This window comes from Erithacus rubecula (genome assembly GCF_903797595.1).
Source record: "Erithacus rubecula genome assembly, chromosome: 8".
Classification (NCBI taxonomy): Eukaryota; Metazoa; Chordata; class Aves; order Passeriformes; family Muscicapidae; genus Erithacus; species Erithacus rubecula.
In genome coordinates, this window is record NC_136659.1 from 26,604,915 (window position 1) to 26,626,135 (window position 21,221).

At 44.7% G+C, this 21,221-nt stretch overlaps 1 protein-coding gene across 4 annotated transcripts in view; it reads right to left on the minus strand.

Annotated features, from left to right (window-relative positions):
• The window catches only part of SEMA5B (semaphorin 5B), a gene marked incomplete at its 3' end in the record, with an annotated part of 260,024 nt that overhangs the window by 19,948 nt on the left and 218,855 nt on the right, over positions 1–21,221 (minus strand). For all 4 annotated transcript variants that reach the window (XM_079310512.1, XM_079310509.1, XM_079310510.1 and 1 more), the window contains exons 14-22: positions 18,074–18,191; positions 12,420–12,601; positions 9,055–9,198; positions 7,430–7,577; positions 5,951–6,176; positions 5,107–5,325; positions 3,051–3,221; positions 2,011–2,160; positions 1,060–1,104 (exon numbers count right to left, since the gene is read on the minus strand). In XM_079310512.1, the coding sequence (XP_079166638.1) occupies positions 1,060–1,104; positions 2,011–2,160; positions 3,051–3,221; positions 5,107–5,325; positions 5,951–6,176; positions 7,430–7,577; positions 9,055–9,198; positions 12,420–12,601; positions 18,074–18,191 (1,403 nt within the window). The remainder of the gene's footprint in view (positions 1–1,059; positions 1,105–2,010; positions 2,161–3,050; positions 3,222–5,106; positions 5,326–5,950; positions 6,177–7,429; positions 7,578–9,054; positions 9,199–12,419; positions 12,602–18,073; positions 18,192–21,221) is intronic.

Below are 21,221 nucleotides of genomic sequence, written 5' to 3' on the forward strand. Positions count from 1 at the left end.
TTTTCTGAGACGCATCAACAGAATTTCTATTGATTGGCTTCTTTGCCAAATATTGTAGAACATTACATTAACAAATAATATTAGCTATGGCAAAATGTAGATAGCAACAGCAAATACAGTGGTAGTGGAAAAAGAAGGAGATAAGGGCACAGTGCTTAACAGTAGAGTGCAAGCTATGGCAAAGGGTCCAGGCATCAAAGCAGAACCATTGCACCCTCTGAGGGAGAAGGAGTGATGCAGGAAGCCAAATGTTACATGGCAGGGGCTGAAATCTTAATTCCATTGATTGCCCTCAGTTGCAAACTGAGAAGCCACATTTCCATGCCACAGGTGGCATGCCTGTTTTTGCCATGATCACTACAGAGAGAAATTTTGGCAGCCTGAAGATCATTTAGATTTCAGGAAAGCAGGGATGTGATGCTAGCAGGAATTGGCACGGCCATTAGTATGAAACTAGCATTTTAAAACGTTAAAGGAAGCTGCCATTTTCTTCAGTCTGCATTTTTATTATATGGGCTCCCAGGGCAGTGGAAAAGTGACACTAATGACTGGATCTTTCCAAGTTACATGCAGAAAAGAGACATAGTTTCTGTGAGAGGTGAAAACTTGAATGAAAGGAAGTGCTTGGAGGACAAGTATAAACCTCTAATCTCATCCTTTATCAGCAAAGGATCTAAGAGACGTTGTTCACTGAAATCTTTATAGGTAATTTAAAAACACCTGCCTCCAAACAGCTGCAGGCTTACAGTGGTGAATGGGGAATAAACCTTTCTTCCATCTGAACCATTTACCCTGGAGGTAGAGAGACACAAGCAATTGCTCTGTGTTAATTAATGACCCTCAGTGGCCAACCAAACTTCCAAACAAATAAAAATCTTGGAGCTGACAAGTGGACATGCAATACATTCCTCCAGTCTTACTCAGACAGCAAGACTCCAGTGGAATTAAGGCTATCAGTGGGATATGAGCTACATAGATTAATGGTTTGGTTGATATTACACAGGGAGAAAAGAAGTCAGGTTAAGATAAAAATAAGATATATAGTTAGTTGTAACCTACCTCCACAGTTCGTGCTCTCATCGATGCTGGAGGCTGGCAGGATCACTAAACAAAGAAAAGAAGATTGGAGAAAGTTGTCATTTTGCCATCCCTTTACTTCTTCAAGTAATTAAACCTTCTGTGCTCCAGACACGAGAAGGTGTTTGTATGTTCTGCAGGAAGCTGAGTCTCTTTCTAAATTGAATTATAAGCTCATGGTTTGAAACACATGCAACGAAACCTCTCCAAAGATCTTATAATTCCAGTACTGTTACCTGATCACTCTTTAGCTTCTTCAATTTAGGGAAAAGATGGTAGCTGAGAAAACCATGAAAAAGAATACCATTTTGCCTAGAGATGTCAGATTTTTAAGTCAGTGCACTGTAATCCAAAAAAAGAACATGTGGAAAGCCATTATTAGGTCTAGACCTAGATCAGATATTTGCGTGAGAGATTCAATTTCCAGAAAGCACAGGATGGAATATGCTGATGACCATCTGTCACCAACAGTGTCGCTCTGTTAGACCCCGGATTAATCTCCCACCTTCACACCCCAATTTTCTGCATCTGCCTCACCTTAATTCTTCACTCTTTTGGGATGCTTTTTGGATACCTGAAATCAACGACCTTCTGTTGCCCATATGCAATACTGAGAACAGAGACAATTTTTATAGCCCAGCCTAAGACAAACTATATAAGTTTAAAAGCTTCAGTTCAGGTGAAGCAATACTAGTTATTTGTTACAGATCAAAGGAACTCTGTTTAAAAGAAATGTTAATCTGCTCAAGGAAGAGCCATTTACCCTGTGCCTGCCACAAGGGAAGATATACCGTTTGTCCATTTCCTTGTTTTTTCTAGAAGCATCCAAGCCAAGTTTATAATAGAGAAAATCTCAGCCTAGTTTGGCATTCCAGGCACGAGCTGCTGTCCCGAACTGTCCCACCCTCTCCTCCTGGATGAGCTGGTACGTACCAGGAATTTCATTGTACAGGCAGTCCTGGAACTGAGTGCTGTTCCCGAGGCACTGGGAGGGGTCGGGGCTGTGCACCTCGCAGTAGCGGCTGCGGTACTGGATCCCCTCCTCACTGCACAGGCTCCACTCCGACCACTCTGACCAGCCACCTGGAATCCAGGGCAGGAAAACACACACAGCGTCACCAAGCAGGAAAAGGAGGCTTTGTAGATACCAGACTTCTCCCATGCTCAAGGATCCTGGCCTGGGCTTCTCTCACATATCTATTCCACGGGTCCTTAGTGCATTTAATTTTCTCAGTGCAAGCATCACACTCTACTTGTCAGGTTGTAGTTTTCTTAATATGGACTAAACCAAGCCTCGGTGGAGCACTGAACAGAACAAAGTTGTCTTACAAGCTCCTGTATCATCACTCTGGTTAAAGATCGACAAGGAGCAGGGTGGGGCACTGTTGCACCAGGACCTCCAAGCTTTGATGTGGCCTCCCAGGGAAACCTCAAGCAGCCAGCACAAATTAGAGCACTCACAGAGTTTTGCTGAGGTTCCTAAAGGTGTCACCTAAAGAACTGACTCCTAAAGGAGTCACCCTGCACTGGATCATAAATACGCAAAGGTAGCTCAAAATCAGCACAGATCTAAACTCTATCCTCTGAGCTGTAGCACGTGCTGATCTGTTTTCTGTGAAACAAAAAGGAAGGACTGTCCCTTCAGACAGATTGCTGCCTTATGTCTCCATTTGTTTGTTGGGTCAGCTTCCACATTGAAGAACCAAGCTCCTGCTTTTTCAGTTACTTGAAAGGGATCAACCATTAGCAAAATTTTCCAGCACCAAAATGCCAGGGCAAGGCCAGTGAACAGGCAGAGAAAGGGGTTGCACTGCACTTAACACTGGGTTGTCTCCTTATCCGCTGGCTCAACACACATCGAATACATGACCAAAAATCTTGTAACTGGTGGTGTTTCTGATTTGCTTTTTAAACATTTTGCAGCTGTGCCTTGCAGCACGAAGGCAGCTGGAGCAGGGATGAGGAGCAGCTACCTTGGCAGGGGTGTGTGTTGCAGAGGGCCTCCTCGGTGTGCAGCCCGATGCAGATGTCCTCCCCGCTGGACGGAGCTGGGTTGGTGCAGGTCCGTGTGCGCTGGTAGTGCCCACCCCCACAGGTGGCTGAGCAGTGAGACCAGGGAGTCCAGCAGGACCACGAGCCTTTCACTGCAGGACATTCAAAAGCAAGCACAGGCAGGTTATTGGTTACTCCTCTCACTGTGACAAAGCTGGAGAGCCCCCATGTCTCACCTTGCACATCCACCCTCCCCATACTAGCTAGCAGTTTCCTACGCCCCAGGACATTTGGGCCTGACAACAAGAACTTCACATCAAGAGAGGGTACAAATCCACTTCACTCTATGGATGCAGAATGAAATCTATGCAGAAAAAGACTCTGCATCACAAAGTGCCAAAACCAGAAACTATTCTTTGTTGTAATCATTACCATTCACTGAAATATTCTAATCCATTCTATTCCTTTCCTTTTTATAAAACAGCATTGCTGCTATTATTATTATTATTATTATTATTGTTATTATTATTATTATCATTATTATTATTATTACTACTACTACTACAATGACTCCTAAGTTGTCTCCTGAAACTTCATAGCAACAGCAGATTTACTTGGGGAAAAAGCGCTGTAGCACTGAAGTGGAGCTTATATGGCACCTTTCTGTGGGAGGCCCAAGACCTCTAGTTCCAGCCTTCAGGAAACAAAACTCAGCAGCTTTATTTATTGACCCTGCTCATTGCAGGGGCATTGGACTAGATGACCTTTAAAGGTCCCTTCCAACCCAAACCACTCTGTGATCTAAGTGTAACCCCATAAGAGGTCAATAATAAAACTAGGGAGGAATTTGGGATCCCTAAATCCTTTCCCCCCGCCCCACCCACTAAACTGCCTGTTTTGCAGGTCCACATGCCATTAATTCAGAAGATAATAACCTGATGACTTAGAGCAAAATAAACCCAGGATTTGTGTATACACACTGAGTGAGGCAGGGAGGGAGGGAAACACAGAGAAATAGTAATCATGCACTCAGAACAGATTGTAAAACATCAGTGTCCGAGGGGAGAAAACAGCACAGAAAAAGGGCACAGACATTAGTGAAAAGCCACTGAGAGCTTCCAAAATAGTACTAATAGCTGCCTTTATAGTGCTAGAGTTATTTCCTTTTTATAGGCCATAGAGTGCAATATTTGACACTCCTGCTACGCTCTTGCTTCACATTCTGATCATATCTGCATTTGAATTTTATCTTTGTATTGAATTTTAGAATCATAATGGTACTACTATAATAGAGCATTTTCAAGTGTAGGCCACAAACTGTATTGCCAGAGGTAGATAATTGCTGGAAAGAGGCAAGGTAATTTGTGTAAGATCACTTAAATTTAGCTTAGACAGTTATTACAGAGCAAGGAGAAGGATAAGTGAGACAGAATACAGTAGTCAATGGTCTATTACTACTATTCTGGACCAGGAGTGCAACATAAACATGAGGACAAACTCGAAAACCAGGAAACCAGGCAAGAATACTCCCTGCTGGCTGTGCAGGAAATGGTAACTGATGTCAAGAGTAGATGCCCATCGCAAGAACAATACGTAAGCAGGAGAGGGGGAAGAAATAAGTGTTCACAAGAAGAACTGCCACATCAAGCATCTCTATACAGTATTAAGCCACATTTATTAAGCCTGTCTCCTCATCACAGAGCAGATGCACCGTGGTGCCCTCCACTGGACGGAGCATCAAACCTTCCTCAAGCTAAGGATTGCTACAAGCCACCATGCTACTTTCTGTAGAGGATGTGGCTGTATTACCCTCTGAGCCAGGTGAAATCTAAGTCAGCACTAAAGATAACTTATGTGGGTCATTACAATAGCTTTAAAAACATAAGGAAAATCCCCCAAATTAAAAACTAACCAAAAAAAAAAAAAAAAAGGCAGCTTAGAAATACTGATTTTGTGATTGTTGTTGTTGTTGTTGCTCTACGGTTAAGATTTGGGAAAACACCTCTGAATTTCATGCGGGAAGATGATCATGGTTACCTGGGCAGGGGTGAGGATTGCAGTCTTGGTACTCCATCGCTGACCCCACACAGGGCAAGCCACCATTTTTAGGTTCAGGGTTTGTGCATGTTCTCTTCCTAATCCTAAAGCCCAGCTCACAGTCCCTGGAGCAGGAAGACCAGGCCCCCCAAAAGGACCAGCCCCCATTGATAATCCGGGCAGAGGTCTTACCAGTCTTGAGGAGGTCATCAACAAGAGCTTCAAGGAAAACAAAAAAGACACCATAAGATCACAAATTAATAATTTGTTGGGCTTTAAAAAGGGGTCATTATTCAGCTCATTAATATAATCAGGATCTATGTACCCTGCAGAATAGCTTCTGTTGAAAGCCCTTGGCAAGAGTTTTTTTTTTTCACAGAGCTACAGCTAAGCAAGACAGAAAAAGAAATTTGGACCCGTAAAAACTGAGTCTGCTGGTAACCTTGATAAATTACCTTCCTGGGCAGCAAATTGTGACAGTCCAGGCTGTGCCCTCAAGATGCTGCCTTGTATCACAGCAGTCCTGCAGGGAGCAACCTGAGACACACTGCACAAGGGGAGCTCCAGGGAGAAAGAAATGACACACCCTCCTGAGAAGAGCTCTTCTCTTCCTTACACCCTCATTACTCGCCTGTTGTCTTTGGGGCAGCCTAGCAGGAGCAAGAACAAATCTATACACTGCCATAAGCACAGAGCTCCCCATTGTGTGTCTGTGCCACAGGGCTCTCCCCATCCCTGCCACTCTGCAGTGACACCAGTCACACGTGTCAACACTACCGCAGGCACTTCTTGTTGTGAGAGCACCCCCGTTGCCCCCGACCCAGGTCCCCGGGGCAGCACGTACAGTCGGTGTCGCACAGCGCGGAGCCGTCGCTGGGGCAGAAGCGGCTCTCGGTTTTCCTCCTGCCGAGCTGCAGCTCGTGCGGGTCGGGGAGCTGCGCTCGGCAGGTGTAGCGGAACCGCTGCTCCTGGCGGGCGCCGCTCTGCGTGATGTTCACGGGCATCCACGGCGTCCAGGGCGTGTTCCTGCGCACCTCCGGGCAGCTCTCCGGATTGCACGTCTTATATTCCTGCCAGGAAGGAAAAGCACTCCCTCCTTACTTATTAAACAGCGGCAGCCGAACTGGCAGAGGCTTGTTTGCACTTCAGAAAATAAGGGATCTCTCTGGATCTCAAACAATCCCCATGCACCTTGTCTGACCTCACAGGAACGAGTCAGTGCTGGGCACAGCACAAAATGTGGTGACTCTGGAGGCACTGGTGGTGCATAGGTGGACCTCAAGGGTAAACTGTGCTTCCTATTTTTATGCTCAGGTTTGTGTTTCTTTGCTGACTCAAAGTCCTATGGGGCTTCAACAGCTTGGTTCATTATGGGCAGGAGAATAATTCAGGCAACAGATAATAATGACAGTAAATAAGTTTTCTGCTCTGACCCTGAGATGCTGTTCTCAGGTCAGCCTAGAGGAGCCTCAAGAGGACAAAATGTCAGTAAGGTTTATTCCATGAAAGTTTATAATTTTATTTTTAATATGGGTTTAGAGTCGATCTTTTTACAGCTAATTTTGTTCGGTTGGCTTTTCAAACTCTGTAGTGAAGGTTATGAACCATTTGCCATCCTAGGTCTAGAGCAGCCATTAAGCACAGACAATATTCTGGCTGGCTGGGAATGAGGATTTGAGGCTTTTAGAATTCTCATCACTAATGGGAGGAATTCCAGTGACAAACATTTGTGTTCTTGATTTAAAATAACTCAATAAACAAGTCTTTTCTGGAAGAGGGGAAGAAAAGTAATGCTTCAGGACTTCAGGATTCTAGTGTAAATTCCAAACAGCTTGTGAAGAAATGGGAGGTTCCAGATCAAGTCTGGTTACACTGAAATGAAACCCCACAAAATCAATTAAAATGGCTGTATGAAACAGCTGCCAGAACAGGAAAGGGGAAGTAAGAGACCAAATGGGGTGTTGGATCTGTTGTTTACCCAAGTATGACAGTGCAACTCATTTCTGATGTGTGTGTGGCCTCCTTGACTCTACAGGATCATCCTTAGGAGTGGGACAGAAGGAAGGAACATATACAGAGTTTTCAGGCAAAGGACTTGATATCAGACTACAGAGGCCTAAGGAAGAACTTTGCAGTCTGTCCCTGAATTTGCCACCCCTCTGTTTCCAAATTCATTTCAGCATCCATTGCAGCAAAAACTTAGGACAGCATTTTCTTCTTGTTTGAGAAATAAAACCACAATGGAGAGGAAAGCTAAATACCCCATTCCTTGATGCTACTGTCAATAGGTGCCTCTCGTGCAATGTCAGTAAATAATACATACCACAGCACAGCCTGGACATGTGTTTCCATTTTCACAGGATCTCTGTCTTGAGTGAATCCCTCCTCCACAATTCATGCTACATTTATTCCAAGGTCCCCATGAAGACCAAAAAATCGGTAATGGACAGGGACTGTTCTCATTACAGAATCTGAAAGAAGAAAGTGCATTGCTCAAAAATCTCCATGTCAGCACATCTGAGGGATGAAACGGTGTGGGACACAAGACTGCACACTGCATTTGGGTGCAACTGAAGCATGCACAGAGAGCCAGCAGAGGCTGACAGAACGTCAGTGTAGCAATATTCCTGTCCATGGAGGGAAATGAAGCCTTTGTAATAAATGGGTGTGGTTAATCAGGCTGAGCTTGGTGAGACCGTTGGAGTAAATGGTTGAGATCAGGTTTTCTGAAGTGCCCTGTCTCAAAACTTTTCCACAAATACTGAGTCCACAAAAGAGCTCATAAATTGAAGCCCAAGTGTGACAAAGAGAGTGGACAGTAAATATTCTAAATAATATTCTAAATGGGATGGCTGGTGGGAGCACAACTCAACAGTGATCTGTCACTAATGGCAGGTGCTAAACATTTGACAATCTTCTCTTCACACAATCTGGCTTTTACTGCTGCCTGGACCCTAACAAGCTAGAGTTTGGAACTGGATCCTATATGCATCTAGAAGCAGGCCCTAAGTGAATGCTAGTTCATGTTCTCTGTCAAAAGTAACTGTAATTTTGTTCAGATTTTTAATCAATATTGTTATCAAATTTAATCACATAGAACAACAACTGACTCAGAGGTAGTCTTTAAACCCAAAAAAGACCATTGTGAATGAACACAAACCAAACCAAACGTTAAAATGTCTTGAAACATGGAAGGTAAATGAATTGCTCTTTTTATTCTGAGAAATGCAGAGACATATGTCTTAGTGACCACCCAAGGGACAGGCAACAGCTTTTTGCCATGTAGAGGTGGCCTTTAATGAAATGTCATGCCTGGAAAGAAGCTGGGATGCCTTGAAGCGTGTATTTCATGAGGGGCCAAGCTTGAAGAAGCGTTATAGTGCAGATGGCTCTGTAGGTTCAGAAAGCACTGGGTTTTAGTAATTTTGTGTGAAATTTTCATAGTTTAGAGCGGAAAAAAGATATTTTTCTGATATCATGTTCTGCAAAACTCACGTCTGAATCTGTGACTTAAGCTGTATTTTGCCTTAAACTGCTTTTGGAGTTTCAGCACAAGTAACAGAGACTTGGGAATGGTGCAACTGGCAGTGAAAGCTGCACATACTCAGCTGCCACTCCAGGGATGGATCAGAATGGAGTAACTGTGTCCATAAACTCTACAGTGCCAACAGCAGGCACAGCTTCTCCCTTTGGGGAGGTCAGCCCTTGGTGTGGGACAGGAATTCTTGTGAAGTTCTGAAGGGTCCTGTTTGGGAGTGAGGGCAGCTCTGAAGTGTCTGATGTTCACAGGCTCATGGTTAGAGTGTCCATGCACACAGATACTGCATCCCTCCTGGGCTCTGGGACTGCTTCTGCTCTGTGCACTGAGCCCAATCTGCCTTCCCAGCCACCACTTCCAGCTGCCAGCACTGCAGCCACAGAAATGAGCACATCGTGGGCAGCCCTTACCTCTCCTCCCTGCTCTGTCCAACGCAGACCCTGCCCCCGTAGCGCGGGGCGGGATTGCTGCAGGATCGCTGCCGCACCTGGAAGCCGATCCCACAGGACGTGCTGCATGGGGCCCAGGAAGACCACGGTGTCCAAGCACCATTTCTAGCAAGAAGGGGGAGAGAGAACACAGTATGGGAGAAGTGTTGAACTCATGGGAGAATGGATTACTCGTTTCAATCAGTCTTTGTATCAGGGGAGTTTATAAAAGGGAGTTTCAAAGGTGCAAGTGGTCTAACTATCCACCCTTTGAAGTCTCTAAGAATTAGAAAGGAGGACAACTAAGCCAGTGCTGAATGATTTTGAGAATGACTCCTAGGATTTATTGGACAATAGAGTAGTTGGGTAATTTTTATTGACTATTCCCCCACCACCTTCCCCATGTATCACAGCCCTGCTCTTCTGACCCAATGGCTGATCCCAAAATTGTATATCCTGAACTGATCCCAAAATTGTATATCCTGAACTCTTCTGCACAAAGACTTCCGATTTTGAGGATCATGAATGCCACTTGTGCTGGAGGATGTAAAAAACCCACCCTGTGCTAATTCAGTAGGTACTGATGCTTTAAATCTTTCACAGCGACATCACTGCCAGCTTCCATGTTTTCATCACAAACCTCATAATATTTTGTGTTTTCCTAAAGCCTTCAGCATTGAATCCTATTAAGTGGAAATCTCAAATTTCATTAAAAATAACAATAATTGCTTCTAGCTTTCATGGCAGCCTGCAGACGTCACTGTAGTGTGACCTCAAATCTGTAGAAACCAGAGGCAATTAAGAGCTCAGAGGCAGGATCAAGTTTCATGGTTTAATGAGTGATCACATCTCTGCTGAACAGTGGTAACACAGCCTGAAGCCAGTGTGTTGTAAAACCCCCTAGTTCACACCTCAGTGCTGGAGACATTGGCAAAGCTCCTGTGCGAGGCTGAACACATGCAGGTGCCTAAAATGTGTGCTTACTCAGAAGCCAACATTTTCATCTTTAAAATCTTGCATCTATTTAAGCTCACTTTCCTCTGATTTGGCAGCACTGGACCTTGAAGCAGGAGAGGAGGAACCATATCTCATCTATTCTGTGCTGCAAGTTTCATTTCATATGGAGCCAGTGGTAATGCTCTGTCTTATAAAACTGCCTAATCTTGACACTTCAGTGCCTTAAGCCAAAAAAATATCTTTTCTGGGGTGTGTTTTTATATAAAGAAAAACCTTTCTAAAAAGTCTAGTCAAAAAACAACTCAGGTGCTCTCTGACTCTTGAAAGCTAAGCTTGAAAACAGATGTTAATTTTCAAAGCATTTACTGAACAAATAACACTGCTGGCAAGAAATATATTCTGGCATACCACCAATCAGGGCAGAGGATGAAAGTTAAAACCCACATTGCCCTTCACAGTTTTTGTATTTTTTATCAACTCTTGCCTGTTCTTGGCAGCTTTATTTCAGAACTCTGTTAGATCTTTCCCCCTTCCTCTTCTTGTTCTCTCATCTCTCTCCCTCTCTCCCTTCCCATCTCCCACCATAAACAAGGTCAAAGAACAAGAAATCCACTCACATAAAAATCCTACTATTCCATATTATTCTGCTATGTTTTAAACCACCTACTACCTCCCCACTCTTTAAGCCAAAAGAATGATTATATGTTAAAACATGAAAAGAAAAAAAAAAATCAAATGGAAGGTTGCTGTTACTGCTGCAAAAAGGGCAAGTAATTTCTACTAAAGATATCCTCAAAACCCCAACAATTCTCGACATCTATTTGTGTTCCAGGATTTGTAACAGAAGTAAAGACACCTTCCACTTTCAGATCTCCAGCTTTTTAATAGAACTCATCTTTAAACATCCTACTCCCTCTTTGCAGAAAGAAATCTCAATGACATATGAAGTCAATTAAAGGAAATTTGAGGGCTGAAGCGGATGTAGGATGACCAGATGTCCCTATTTTTCAAACCATGCTGTTTTTGTATGTCTTAAGATTGAATAATCTGTTTTTCATCCCCTTCTTAGAAGCTGTTCCTGCCTCTTTTGCCATCAGAGCAGTGCTGAGAAATCCATCCCACTGGCATGTTTTCCATTTGCCACTGACAGAAAAAGCCTGCTTGGGAAGGCTTTGCTCAGCCCACGGTGGCAGCACAGGGGCAGGAATGACTGCACACCTTTTGGGCAACACAGCCACTGAAAGGAGAGATGCCAATTGAAACATGAGTCTTGCTGAATTTTTGGTGCAAAGGCCAGCACTGATCTCCAGGGATGAGTCAAGAGGCAGCTGTCCTTAATGGAATGAATGTTTATGGAGAAGATAAAGTAGATAAAAACAGTATTGACCCAATATTTACCAAAATCCTGGCTGCCTCCACCCTGATTAAATAGCGGTTACACTACTGCATCATGTTCCCTTGAGTCATGACATGATGTAGGCTGAGGGTGGTGGGGTACCACAGACACGAACACCATGGCTATGTTTGGGCACCCTACAGGAGGACATTCAGCTTCCATAGTGCCAAAGCTGAGTTCCAGGCTCCTGTGGCAGGCAGCCCTTGAGCCTGAGCTGAGCTGCCTATGCTGTTCCTGTGCTGTTCCTGTGCTGTTCTGTGCTATTCTGTGCTGTTCTGTGCTGTCCTGTGCTATTCTGTGCTGTTCCTGTGCTGTTCCTGTGCTGTTCTGTGCTATTCTGTGCTGTTCTGTGCTGTTCCTGTGCTATTCTGTGCTGTTCTGTGCTGTTCCTGTGCTGTTCTGTGCTGTTCTGTGCTGTTCCTGTGCTATTCTGTGCTGTTCCTGTGCTGTTCTGTGCTGTTCCAGCACCGTCCCAGCTGCCAGAGGATGGCTCTGCTCTCACCTGCCCAGCAGACAGCCTGTGCTGCAGACAGGTCACACACTCACAGAGCAAGGCAAACAAGCCTTGCCTGGAGCTAGGCTCAGCCCTGTCCTTACAAGTGTTGCTCTGAAGGAGCTCTGCTTGGTTTTGGCAATGTGGCCTTGGAACCAAAAGTCTGAACAGTTATGAGCTTATTGATTTTTTTAGTCTGCTGTTCAGCTGTCTGACAACTACCTCTGCCTTACCTCCTCTGATAGGTCACTACTCACTGTACAGCTGAGGGAAACCAAGGCATAGTGTAGTGTACATTAATTTGGGGTGCTCATCTTCCAAGAGCCTTGGCTGAGGGCCCTTCACTCAGAGTCCTTGGGTTTCTTCATTTTATCCTGACTTCAAGCTGGACCTCACACACCTCACTTTGGCTGGGATACAATGACCTGGTCACAGGAAAGAGCTAAGCTGTGGACAGACACAACTCTTGTTTCCTTAGGAAGCACAAAGACGCTGAGGTACCTTGAACAATTTGCGACCTCAATCCTGGCCCCTTCACAGCTGCGACCTCCACAGCGAGGACGAGGGCTGTCACACGAACGAGACCTACACATGCAGGAGCCTGTGCTGTCCCCATCTGAATGCTCACACAGTTGCCATGGGGACCAAGGCCCCAGTCTTCCATTTGTTGTCAGGTTTTTCACCTAATTTTAAGAGGAGAAAAAGTCATTAATAGCAAGTTTACATTTCTGGAGACAGGCCCACGAGAGAAATGCCAAGCAAAGCTGCCGGGGGGATTAGGATGCATCTTAGATGGGAGCTGTCTGTGCTTGCAAGCAGGATTCAAACAGAGGGTTGTTTTCAGACAATGCCACATCAATATTTACCCTCCAAATTCCACACCACATACCTAACATGTGCACACAGGCACTGAGCCGACCCAGCCAGCACCACACCAGGAGGGAGCATCCATCTGCCACACTCACAACCACCAGCCACACTCCCTGTTCCACACTGCACAGCTTCAGCTCTCAAGCAACACCATGGCCAGTACTGACTGACCCCACTCCATCATATCCCAGCCTCTGCAGGGCTGCCTGCAGAGTATTTTCCAAGTTAATGTTCATATAACCATAGTGACCAGCTGAGGCTGGGGTCTCACTGATTTTGGCCCTGTCCAAACCTGCAGTAAGAACTGTTTCCCTTTCTAAACTGGGCTGTGGCCATGGCCATGTGGATGAAGAACAAAAAGTAAAGGACATGATGGTGACTAGCATTAATACTGAGGATCACACAGTCACCTAAAGAGCACAAATTCATCTCAAGACAATTAATAGACCAGACCATGCTGCTATCTGTTCCCTCTGCCCTTTGCTTCATGCCTGCACAGCCCTGAACACGTTGGGACTTGACAGCTGTACAGTATAAGGAAGGAAAAATACAGTAGTCCTGGCAGACCAAGAGCTCAAGAAACAGAACTATTTCAGGGCAGGTGTAGACAGGGTGTCAGATCTTGCTGTCCTGTGCCCTGTTTTAACCAGTGCTTCCAAGGTAGCCCTAAGCCAAGGTCTGGGGACCAGGTTGCTGGGGCCCTTGCCTCCAAGGCTGTCTGTAGACAATGTGTGCAACCTGCTTCTCCTGGAGTCGCTCCTGGCCACTACTGCCTTCTTGTGCCCACATCACCATTACTGCAAAATCCTGCAGCCCAAAACCATGCCTTGAAGGATTCCCTGAACATCCCTGTCCTGGCATCCCCTCTGCTGCTGATTTGAGAAACACAATGCAGAAAGGGATTAGTGCTGGTCCTGCCTGTGTACAGCTACTCCCTGGTAGCAGCACAGCACCATGATGCACTTCTGCCCTGGTGGCTCCCTCTGTGTTCCCCATCCCATCCCAAAGTGCCAGGCCTTGCAGGCAGATGGCACAGATGGTGCCTGTGGGGTGACCCATGCAATGCTGGGGTGCTCAGCAGCTTTGCTAAAGCCTCTGGCAAAGGCAACACTGGGTTTGGCCTCATTGCACACAATGAAAGGTGAAGGAAGGAAGAGGCTGAGCCCCTGGCAAGCAGCCCTGGCCCCAAATCTGAGCCAGCTAGGCTGACAAACCCCACGGTGCCATGCTTCACTGAGCTCTGCTGCCAGCAGGATCAGTCTCCTGGGCTGTCCCAGAGGGGGAGTGATTGTTCCTGCTTTACAGACAAGTGAATTGAGGCACAGAGGGGCTGTGAGCCTGCTCAGGAGCCATACAGACAGCCAACCACAGCCATGGGAAGAGTGCTTTCCAGCACTCATCCTCTGAAACATGCTGCTCTCTGCTTATTCTCCACGACTGGCACTACATTCAACCCTCACAATGTACCTCTGGTGGGTTGTCATCTTCCCCTCTCACCCATCTACAGCAGCATCAAAAATATTCAGCAGTGGCATGGAAGCAATTTAGATCTGATACTGCACTCATCAGGCTGCAGCTGGAGGTTTCAGGCATCTGCTGTAAGCCTTTGTTTGCCATAGATTATCATGTAGTTGTAAAAATTTGCTCTGGGCTGCAGGTTTCAAGGCAAGATGCCCACAGAGGAGATGACTGAGTTTTGTTGTTGTTGAATTTGCTGTTTTAAACATTGTTTAAAAATCAATGCAGTTGGGTTTCTAGAAGTTGGAGGGCGGGGGTGTCAAAATAAGTACTTTGAGATATTTAATACTAGATTTTTATCTCCTTTTTCCTCCTTCCTTACCAAAGTCATAATCCAAGTATTGGATCATTTCTATTAATTTTTGAGCCAGAAAGCCTTGCTGATTCCAGCAGGGAGTTCTGTTCAGAAATCAATGGTATTATATGGCCCGTGGCATTAATTAAAAAAAAAAAAAAAAAAAAAGCTAACAAATAATTATTGGCTCATAAGTGATACTGGGAAACAAACCAAAAATTAAACAAATAAGCAACCATAACAAAAATGCTGAGATTTATAAACATGTCACACTGTGAGTGTGGGAAGTTTTTACACTTAAGAAATTACATATGGATTATTATTCCATCTTTAAATTCACAAAAATATCTTCAAAAGAGCAAACTTGGAAAGTGGGATAAAAACCCATATGCACTGATCTTTTTCAGGAATACCTTTACAAGGTAAATCCTTTGAAGCCTATACAGTGCCCATCAGACAGGGACATCTTTAAGAACACATCTAATGAAATTCCCTTCTCTCACCTGACAACATTGCCAATTCTGGAATTCTTGTCCTTTATAAACTGCCATACTCACACCAAAGGCCTCATCTTTTTTCTTTCTTCCTTGTAGAATCTAAAAGCTCAAGTGCAGGATCTAAAAATTCAGACTGACCACTCCTAATCCCTGCTGCCAGGATATTTTCCATGCAAGAGTGGAAGCATTCCTTGTTCTTTCAATTAATCTATTCTTTATCTTAGGATTCAGATATCAACTGCTTTCAATTTTGCCAAGTTTTATTTACTTAATCTGGAAGTTTCCATGTTAACTGTTTGATGAAAGCTGAAATTTTTTGCAAAGTTTCCAGTCAAACTGCTTAAATCATTTATAAAATCAAATCTAGAGGAAAAGACTGTCCATAAGTAGTAATATTTTCCTTGAAACCAACTAGTGTTCAGAGCAAGGAACTGAACTTTATGTCACTATAACACCTTTTTGCAATTCCCATGAAAAGACATTCAAAACTGTTTGGGGTATTAAAATCCTTGGGACATGGTAAAAATTCATTTTTCAGAGATTCATGGATTTTAATCTCAGCACCCAAAGATTTTTCTGTGCACTGGAGATGCTTCAGTGTGGGCTACAGCAGGATCAGCCTGGGCACTGCAGCTCTGAGCAGCTGAGTCCCCATGAATCGACAGCAGGATACAAGACACCCTAAAACAGAGTGGGGAAACTGCCACTGATTAGTACAAAAATGAGGCAGCATGGAACAGATGCAATATGACTAAGATAGGGCTTTGCTGGAAACACAGAGTGGGACTGGGATGAAAACCTGGAAGGAAGATCATTGTTTGGCTCAGGATAAGGAGGGCAGTACACTTTACTGGGAATACTCAATTCCTGACTTGCCAACCACCCTCAGCAGTGACACCATGAGCTTGGCTCATAGTTTATTAGCTAAAGCTAAAGTTCCTTTCCTGCCAGTGGCTCATGTTGGCATCAGGAAGATACCACAAAATAGGATGTGTCTGTTTTTCTAAAATCAAACTTCACCTCACTCCCTTCTCCCAAGAAAGCACATACAATCCTGTATCAGAGTCTGATAAAGCATGGGCACTGAGCAGTGTAGCTTTTGGAATTTGTGTGCTACCATTTTTCAATGTTAAAATGGTTTACATTGCAACCTCAGTAATGAGCCCTTAGAAGATTCTGGATGTTTTCTAGTAATATATAGTAATATATAGTAACCATTACCCAATGTATTATGTTAACACTGCATGATTAAGCCTCTATCTAAAGTCCCTTAATATTAAAACTGGAGAGTGGGAATCTGTGCCACGATGTAGTGCTGTACAAAGATGTTCAGACTAGCTCTGAACAAGCCTGTTTGCACAAGAGCAGCAGTCAAGTTGTGTTAGTGTTGTGGTTGACTCATGCAAATGCCTGGCCCATGTAGGATATAATTCAATAATATGCCAGTTCTGGCTTTAAAAGTTGCTGAATGCCAGTCTCTCAGCTGTGCCAGGACATCTGTTTGTGGGCTAGGCTGCAGAAGAACTCACTGACACTAGCTGGGTTAGGAAAAGTTTATTTGGGAGGGGTGCTTTTAATCTACACCATTTCACACTTGACTGTGATCTCACATACAGCTGTACCAGCACAGCTGAGTGCCTGGTGCTCAGCCCAGAAAAGTAGGGTGGGAAAAGCCAGGACTTCTTATGACAGTAACTCATCCAACTAAACTCACAGACAGGTCTTTTGCAGGAATGAAGTTTGGCATTGGGTCAGTTACATTCCCCTTCCCTTTCAGTGCTCATCTGCACATGCTATTCTAGACCCTTGCTTCTGTTGACCATGACCTTTGTCCTGCACTGAATACAAGGAAATACTTGGATATTGCTGATGTGGGTGCTTAAATGAGCCATCCCACTCCACACCAGTGTGAATTCATTCCAGTGAGTGGCAGGGGTTAAAGAAAAAGAAAACATTTGCATGTGGATTTTAAACAGCTTGGCAGCCTGTCAGTCAAAGAGCACAAGGCTGATATATGTAACAGAATAGGAACATCTACACAGAAAATAATCTACAATGGAATGTTAAAAGAAATGTAAAACTAGCACACCAAGAACAGCCAGAACTCCTGAATATTCTGTGCTGGATTTTTATGACCTTGAAACAATGATCTGGAGTAGTTTGTTCCCTAGTGTGCACCACAGCAGACATGCTCAAACTAGAGGATTAACACCTCACACACCTATCAACAGACACAGGCATTAAGCAGGACGAGATAACAGCGTGGGCAATCAAGAAGCACTGCATCCCAGTTCAGCACAGGAGGGTTATAAACACACAAGCCTCTGAATCCAGCAGTGAAAAACTTAAGCCTGCCAAGCTGAGGATGGATTGAAGTAATGACTAATATTTCCTGGGAAAATATCTGAGGAGTAAGGAAGATAAGAGGAATAAACATCCCAGCACCTCCAGACAGAAACAGCATACTGAAGATATAACCCATGCAGTACTCTCTTCCTATCTACTGGACTTAGCAGTATTAACATGCTAATTGACATTAGATAATAACAATGAACATTAATGACAATTTCTCCTCCACCCTCAATTTATTTAACAAGACTGGCTTTTCCTCCCCAGCCAGCTTGCAGGTAGAGTTCAAGCAGCAGAAATTATACTCAGCCAGACAGCTTCTGGGAATCACAGCCAGGAACTGGATATTGTTGTCAGAAAAGGGTGGATGGCTGGGAAAGGAGCTGGAGAGTCAACTCCAACTGATTCAAGAAGAGACACTTCTTTTCTACATGCATCTCTTGAAGACCAGGGCCAGGAAAAAAGGCCATCTCCTTCCAATGAAGTGCTGAGATTTGCTCTCAGGTCTGCTGGAGTCAGATTAGAACAGCCAGACCTCTTCAGACTGTCACACACTCACCTTCTCTTCTCCCTTCTACACATACATACATCAATATATATCAAATATTTTCACTCCTTCCACTTACTGGGCACTCAGTAATATTTTGGATCCAGAGGCTCATGTTGGAGCTGTCCTCAATGGTGGTGCATTGCTTCTGCTTGCTATCCCAGCCACAGTAAGGGTCTCTGGCTCCCAGGCATTCCCTGCATGTGCAAAGACAAAAGATTAAAGCCCTTTAAGAGTGTCTAGCTCTAAAGACACATTTTCAAATACAGTCCTCGTATATGACAGCTGTCAACCACACGGAGGCTCAGCAGAAGAAACAATTTCTTTAAACAGAGGTTTACCTGCTTGGAAGGGGGGGAAAATGAATCAGAGGGTGATAGGACACAAAGCAAATATCACTCATAGAAGCTGTAGATTAAAAATCAGTTCACTCTTCTCCAAGGCCTAGGGAAAGAAAATTACTTTACAAATTTTAGTCAAAGAACACTTGTCATTGAGATATCTTTGTGCCTCCATGTAATCACACAGCAGGCCAAATCTCACACAAAGCAACCTCTGTGACTATGTTTTCTGACACTGTGTCCATCCAAAGGGGTTAGACAAGCAGAATTAGCCAATGGACCGGTAATAAAGGCTTTCTATTAGTCGTGGTCTTTGCTGGAACAATGGTTTCATTTATAATCCCAGCATCAAGATGTCAGTTTAGAAAAGTCACAGCAGAACATTATTTCTAAGCTTTTGACTGCTTTGAACACTGCCGTATTCATTTTTCTCCTGAATCCATATTTACAGGCTGAGTGTGTGTTCCCAACATGTGAGCTGCTAAAGAAAAATATCTAGGGCTACTGGTGCCACTAAACAGAGAAGATCAGTCACAGAAGTAGTCTGTACCAATAAAATTCAGCTGTATTGGTGGTTCCCACAAGTTGCTTTCAAATCATTAATTTTCATTAAGAAAACATAAAGGTACAAGCCACATCATGCATGTATTAGTGAAAGACAAAGAGAGGACTAAACCTAAAAAGATTCACAACACTATTTTTAATCTCTGTGATCCATTCTTTTCTATCACACACAAGGCTGATAAGATCTTTCAAAAAATCCCAAATGACTTGAAAACTGCCAATTAGACAGCAGCAAGGGACTGAGGAAAAAGATTCAGTTCAAGAAATTAAACAGGAGAGTAATAAAATGTGTTCTAAGGCAAGGTATCAGTATGATTAGTGACACATCAAAAAAACCCCTCCCTCAAATGCAATGAGATGTGAACTGTTCCCTCCCACAAATCTTTGAAATCCTATTAGCCTGTAATCAGCTGCAAATGAAAAAGCAAGTCCCTCACCCACAGCCGAGAATAATCTATTAGTCTGTACTGACTCCACAGTGATTTGTCCCAAAGCAAACCCCATATTGTTTTAATGTCTAGCATCCATTGCTTTATATATATATATATATATATATGTATGTATACACAGACACATTTGTATTTTAATTATGAGCATCCAGTTTCCTCTGCTAAAGATTTCACACACAGAGTTGTAAGGAAACATGACTTCTTTTTCATGCTTTAGGAAGGTAGTTACAATGACTGTCTCTACTGTATTTTTCCTTCAGTTGCTCCAGCACACTCAGGGAAAAGGCAAAGATGATTTTATGCTAGCCCCAGGCAACAGAACATCAAATATTTACCTTGAAAATGGCTTGGAATCCTCAGTCCAAGGACACAGAAGGGACATGTGCTGCTTTGCTTGTTACTTTGGCTAAAGAGCCCTGTCCTGCTGTTCTGGCAACCCACACCACCCTCACCCATGAAGTGGGGCTGCTGCCACATCCAGAGCTGCCTTTGCTGTCCCACAGCCCATCCAACACAGAGCAGACCCTGGGGCATCTGCCCACTCTCTTGACAACTTGGCACCAGGAGGAAATTGGGCAGTTTCTCAAAAGCAGAAAGAGAGAAGCAATAGAGAGGGGGGAGGGGGATGAGGCCCTGTTTTCATCAGAGAGCCTTTTGGTCAGGCTTTCAGACCCTGACACTGCATACACTATTGTTTCCAATTGCATGAAGCCATTTCACTGGGCACCCAGAGAGCTGAGAGAGGTCATTGTGATTCATAACAGGGAAGGCTGATGCGAGCATCACCCTATTATGATACACATTTTCTCTGAATTTAATTTATAGGAAAACATGTGCTGCATAAATTCAGGAAATAATCTCCATATGTTCTGTGCTGCATCCCTCAGCCACTCTGCAGGCTGTAGCACACCCCAGTTGGGCACTGACCACTTTGCTGGCACTACGATAATGTATGTCATGGAGCTAATGTGCTGCTCTTGGCCAGCTCTGGGTTCCTAACAGAGCACTCACTGAATCACAGCTCCCCTGCCTCTGCTGTGACCCCCATGAGGAACTGAGCTGCACCAGCAGGCTCTGCTGATGGGCTCTGGGAAATGCCTGGTGTGGCACAGACCCTAGGGATGGGCTCTGGGCACGGCACAGACCCTGGGGATGGGCTCTGGGCATGGCACAGACCCTGGGGATGGGCTCTGGGAAATGCCTGGTGTGGCACAGACCCTGGGGATGGGCTCTGGGCATGGCACAGACCCTGGTGATGGGCTCTGGTTTATGGCACAGACCCTGGGGATGGGCTCTGGGCATGGCACAGACCCTGGGGATGGGCTCTGGGTACGGCACAGACCCTGGGGATGGGCTCTGGTTTATGGCACAGACCCTGGGGATGGGCTCTGGGAAATGCCTGGTGTGGCACAGACCCTGGTGATGGGCTCTGATTTATGGCACAGACCCTGGGGATGGGCTCTGGGCATGGCACAGACCCTGGGGATGGGCTCTGGTTTATGGCACAGACCCTGGGGATGGGCTCTGGGAAGTGCCTGGCACAGCATTGTTGGCTGGGAGCTGCAGCCAGCCTCACACTCTGCATCTGGGGTGTAACGAGTTCCTACCCAGCCTGGGCTCTGCTGGGCTGTCAAAACACACACACTGTAATTTAACAACCATCACAGCCCAGGACTTCTCATCTCATGGCAGGCCCTCAAAACCATTTGAACTCTAAAAACAAAATAGCTGTGCTGTCTGCCTCCCTTCAGGACTCAGAGCACACTCCTCTGCCTCAACTCTGGTGAGAAACCTATTATATCAGCTGACAGCAGTGCACTTAGGGGTGAGGAGAAATGTATTTACTCTCACAAAATTTAGCCCATTTTTTCTC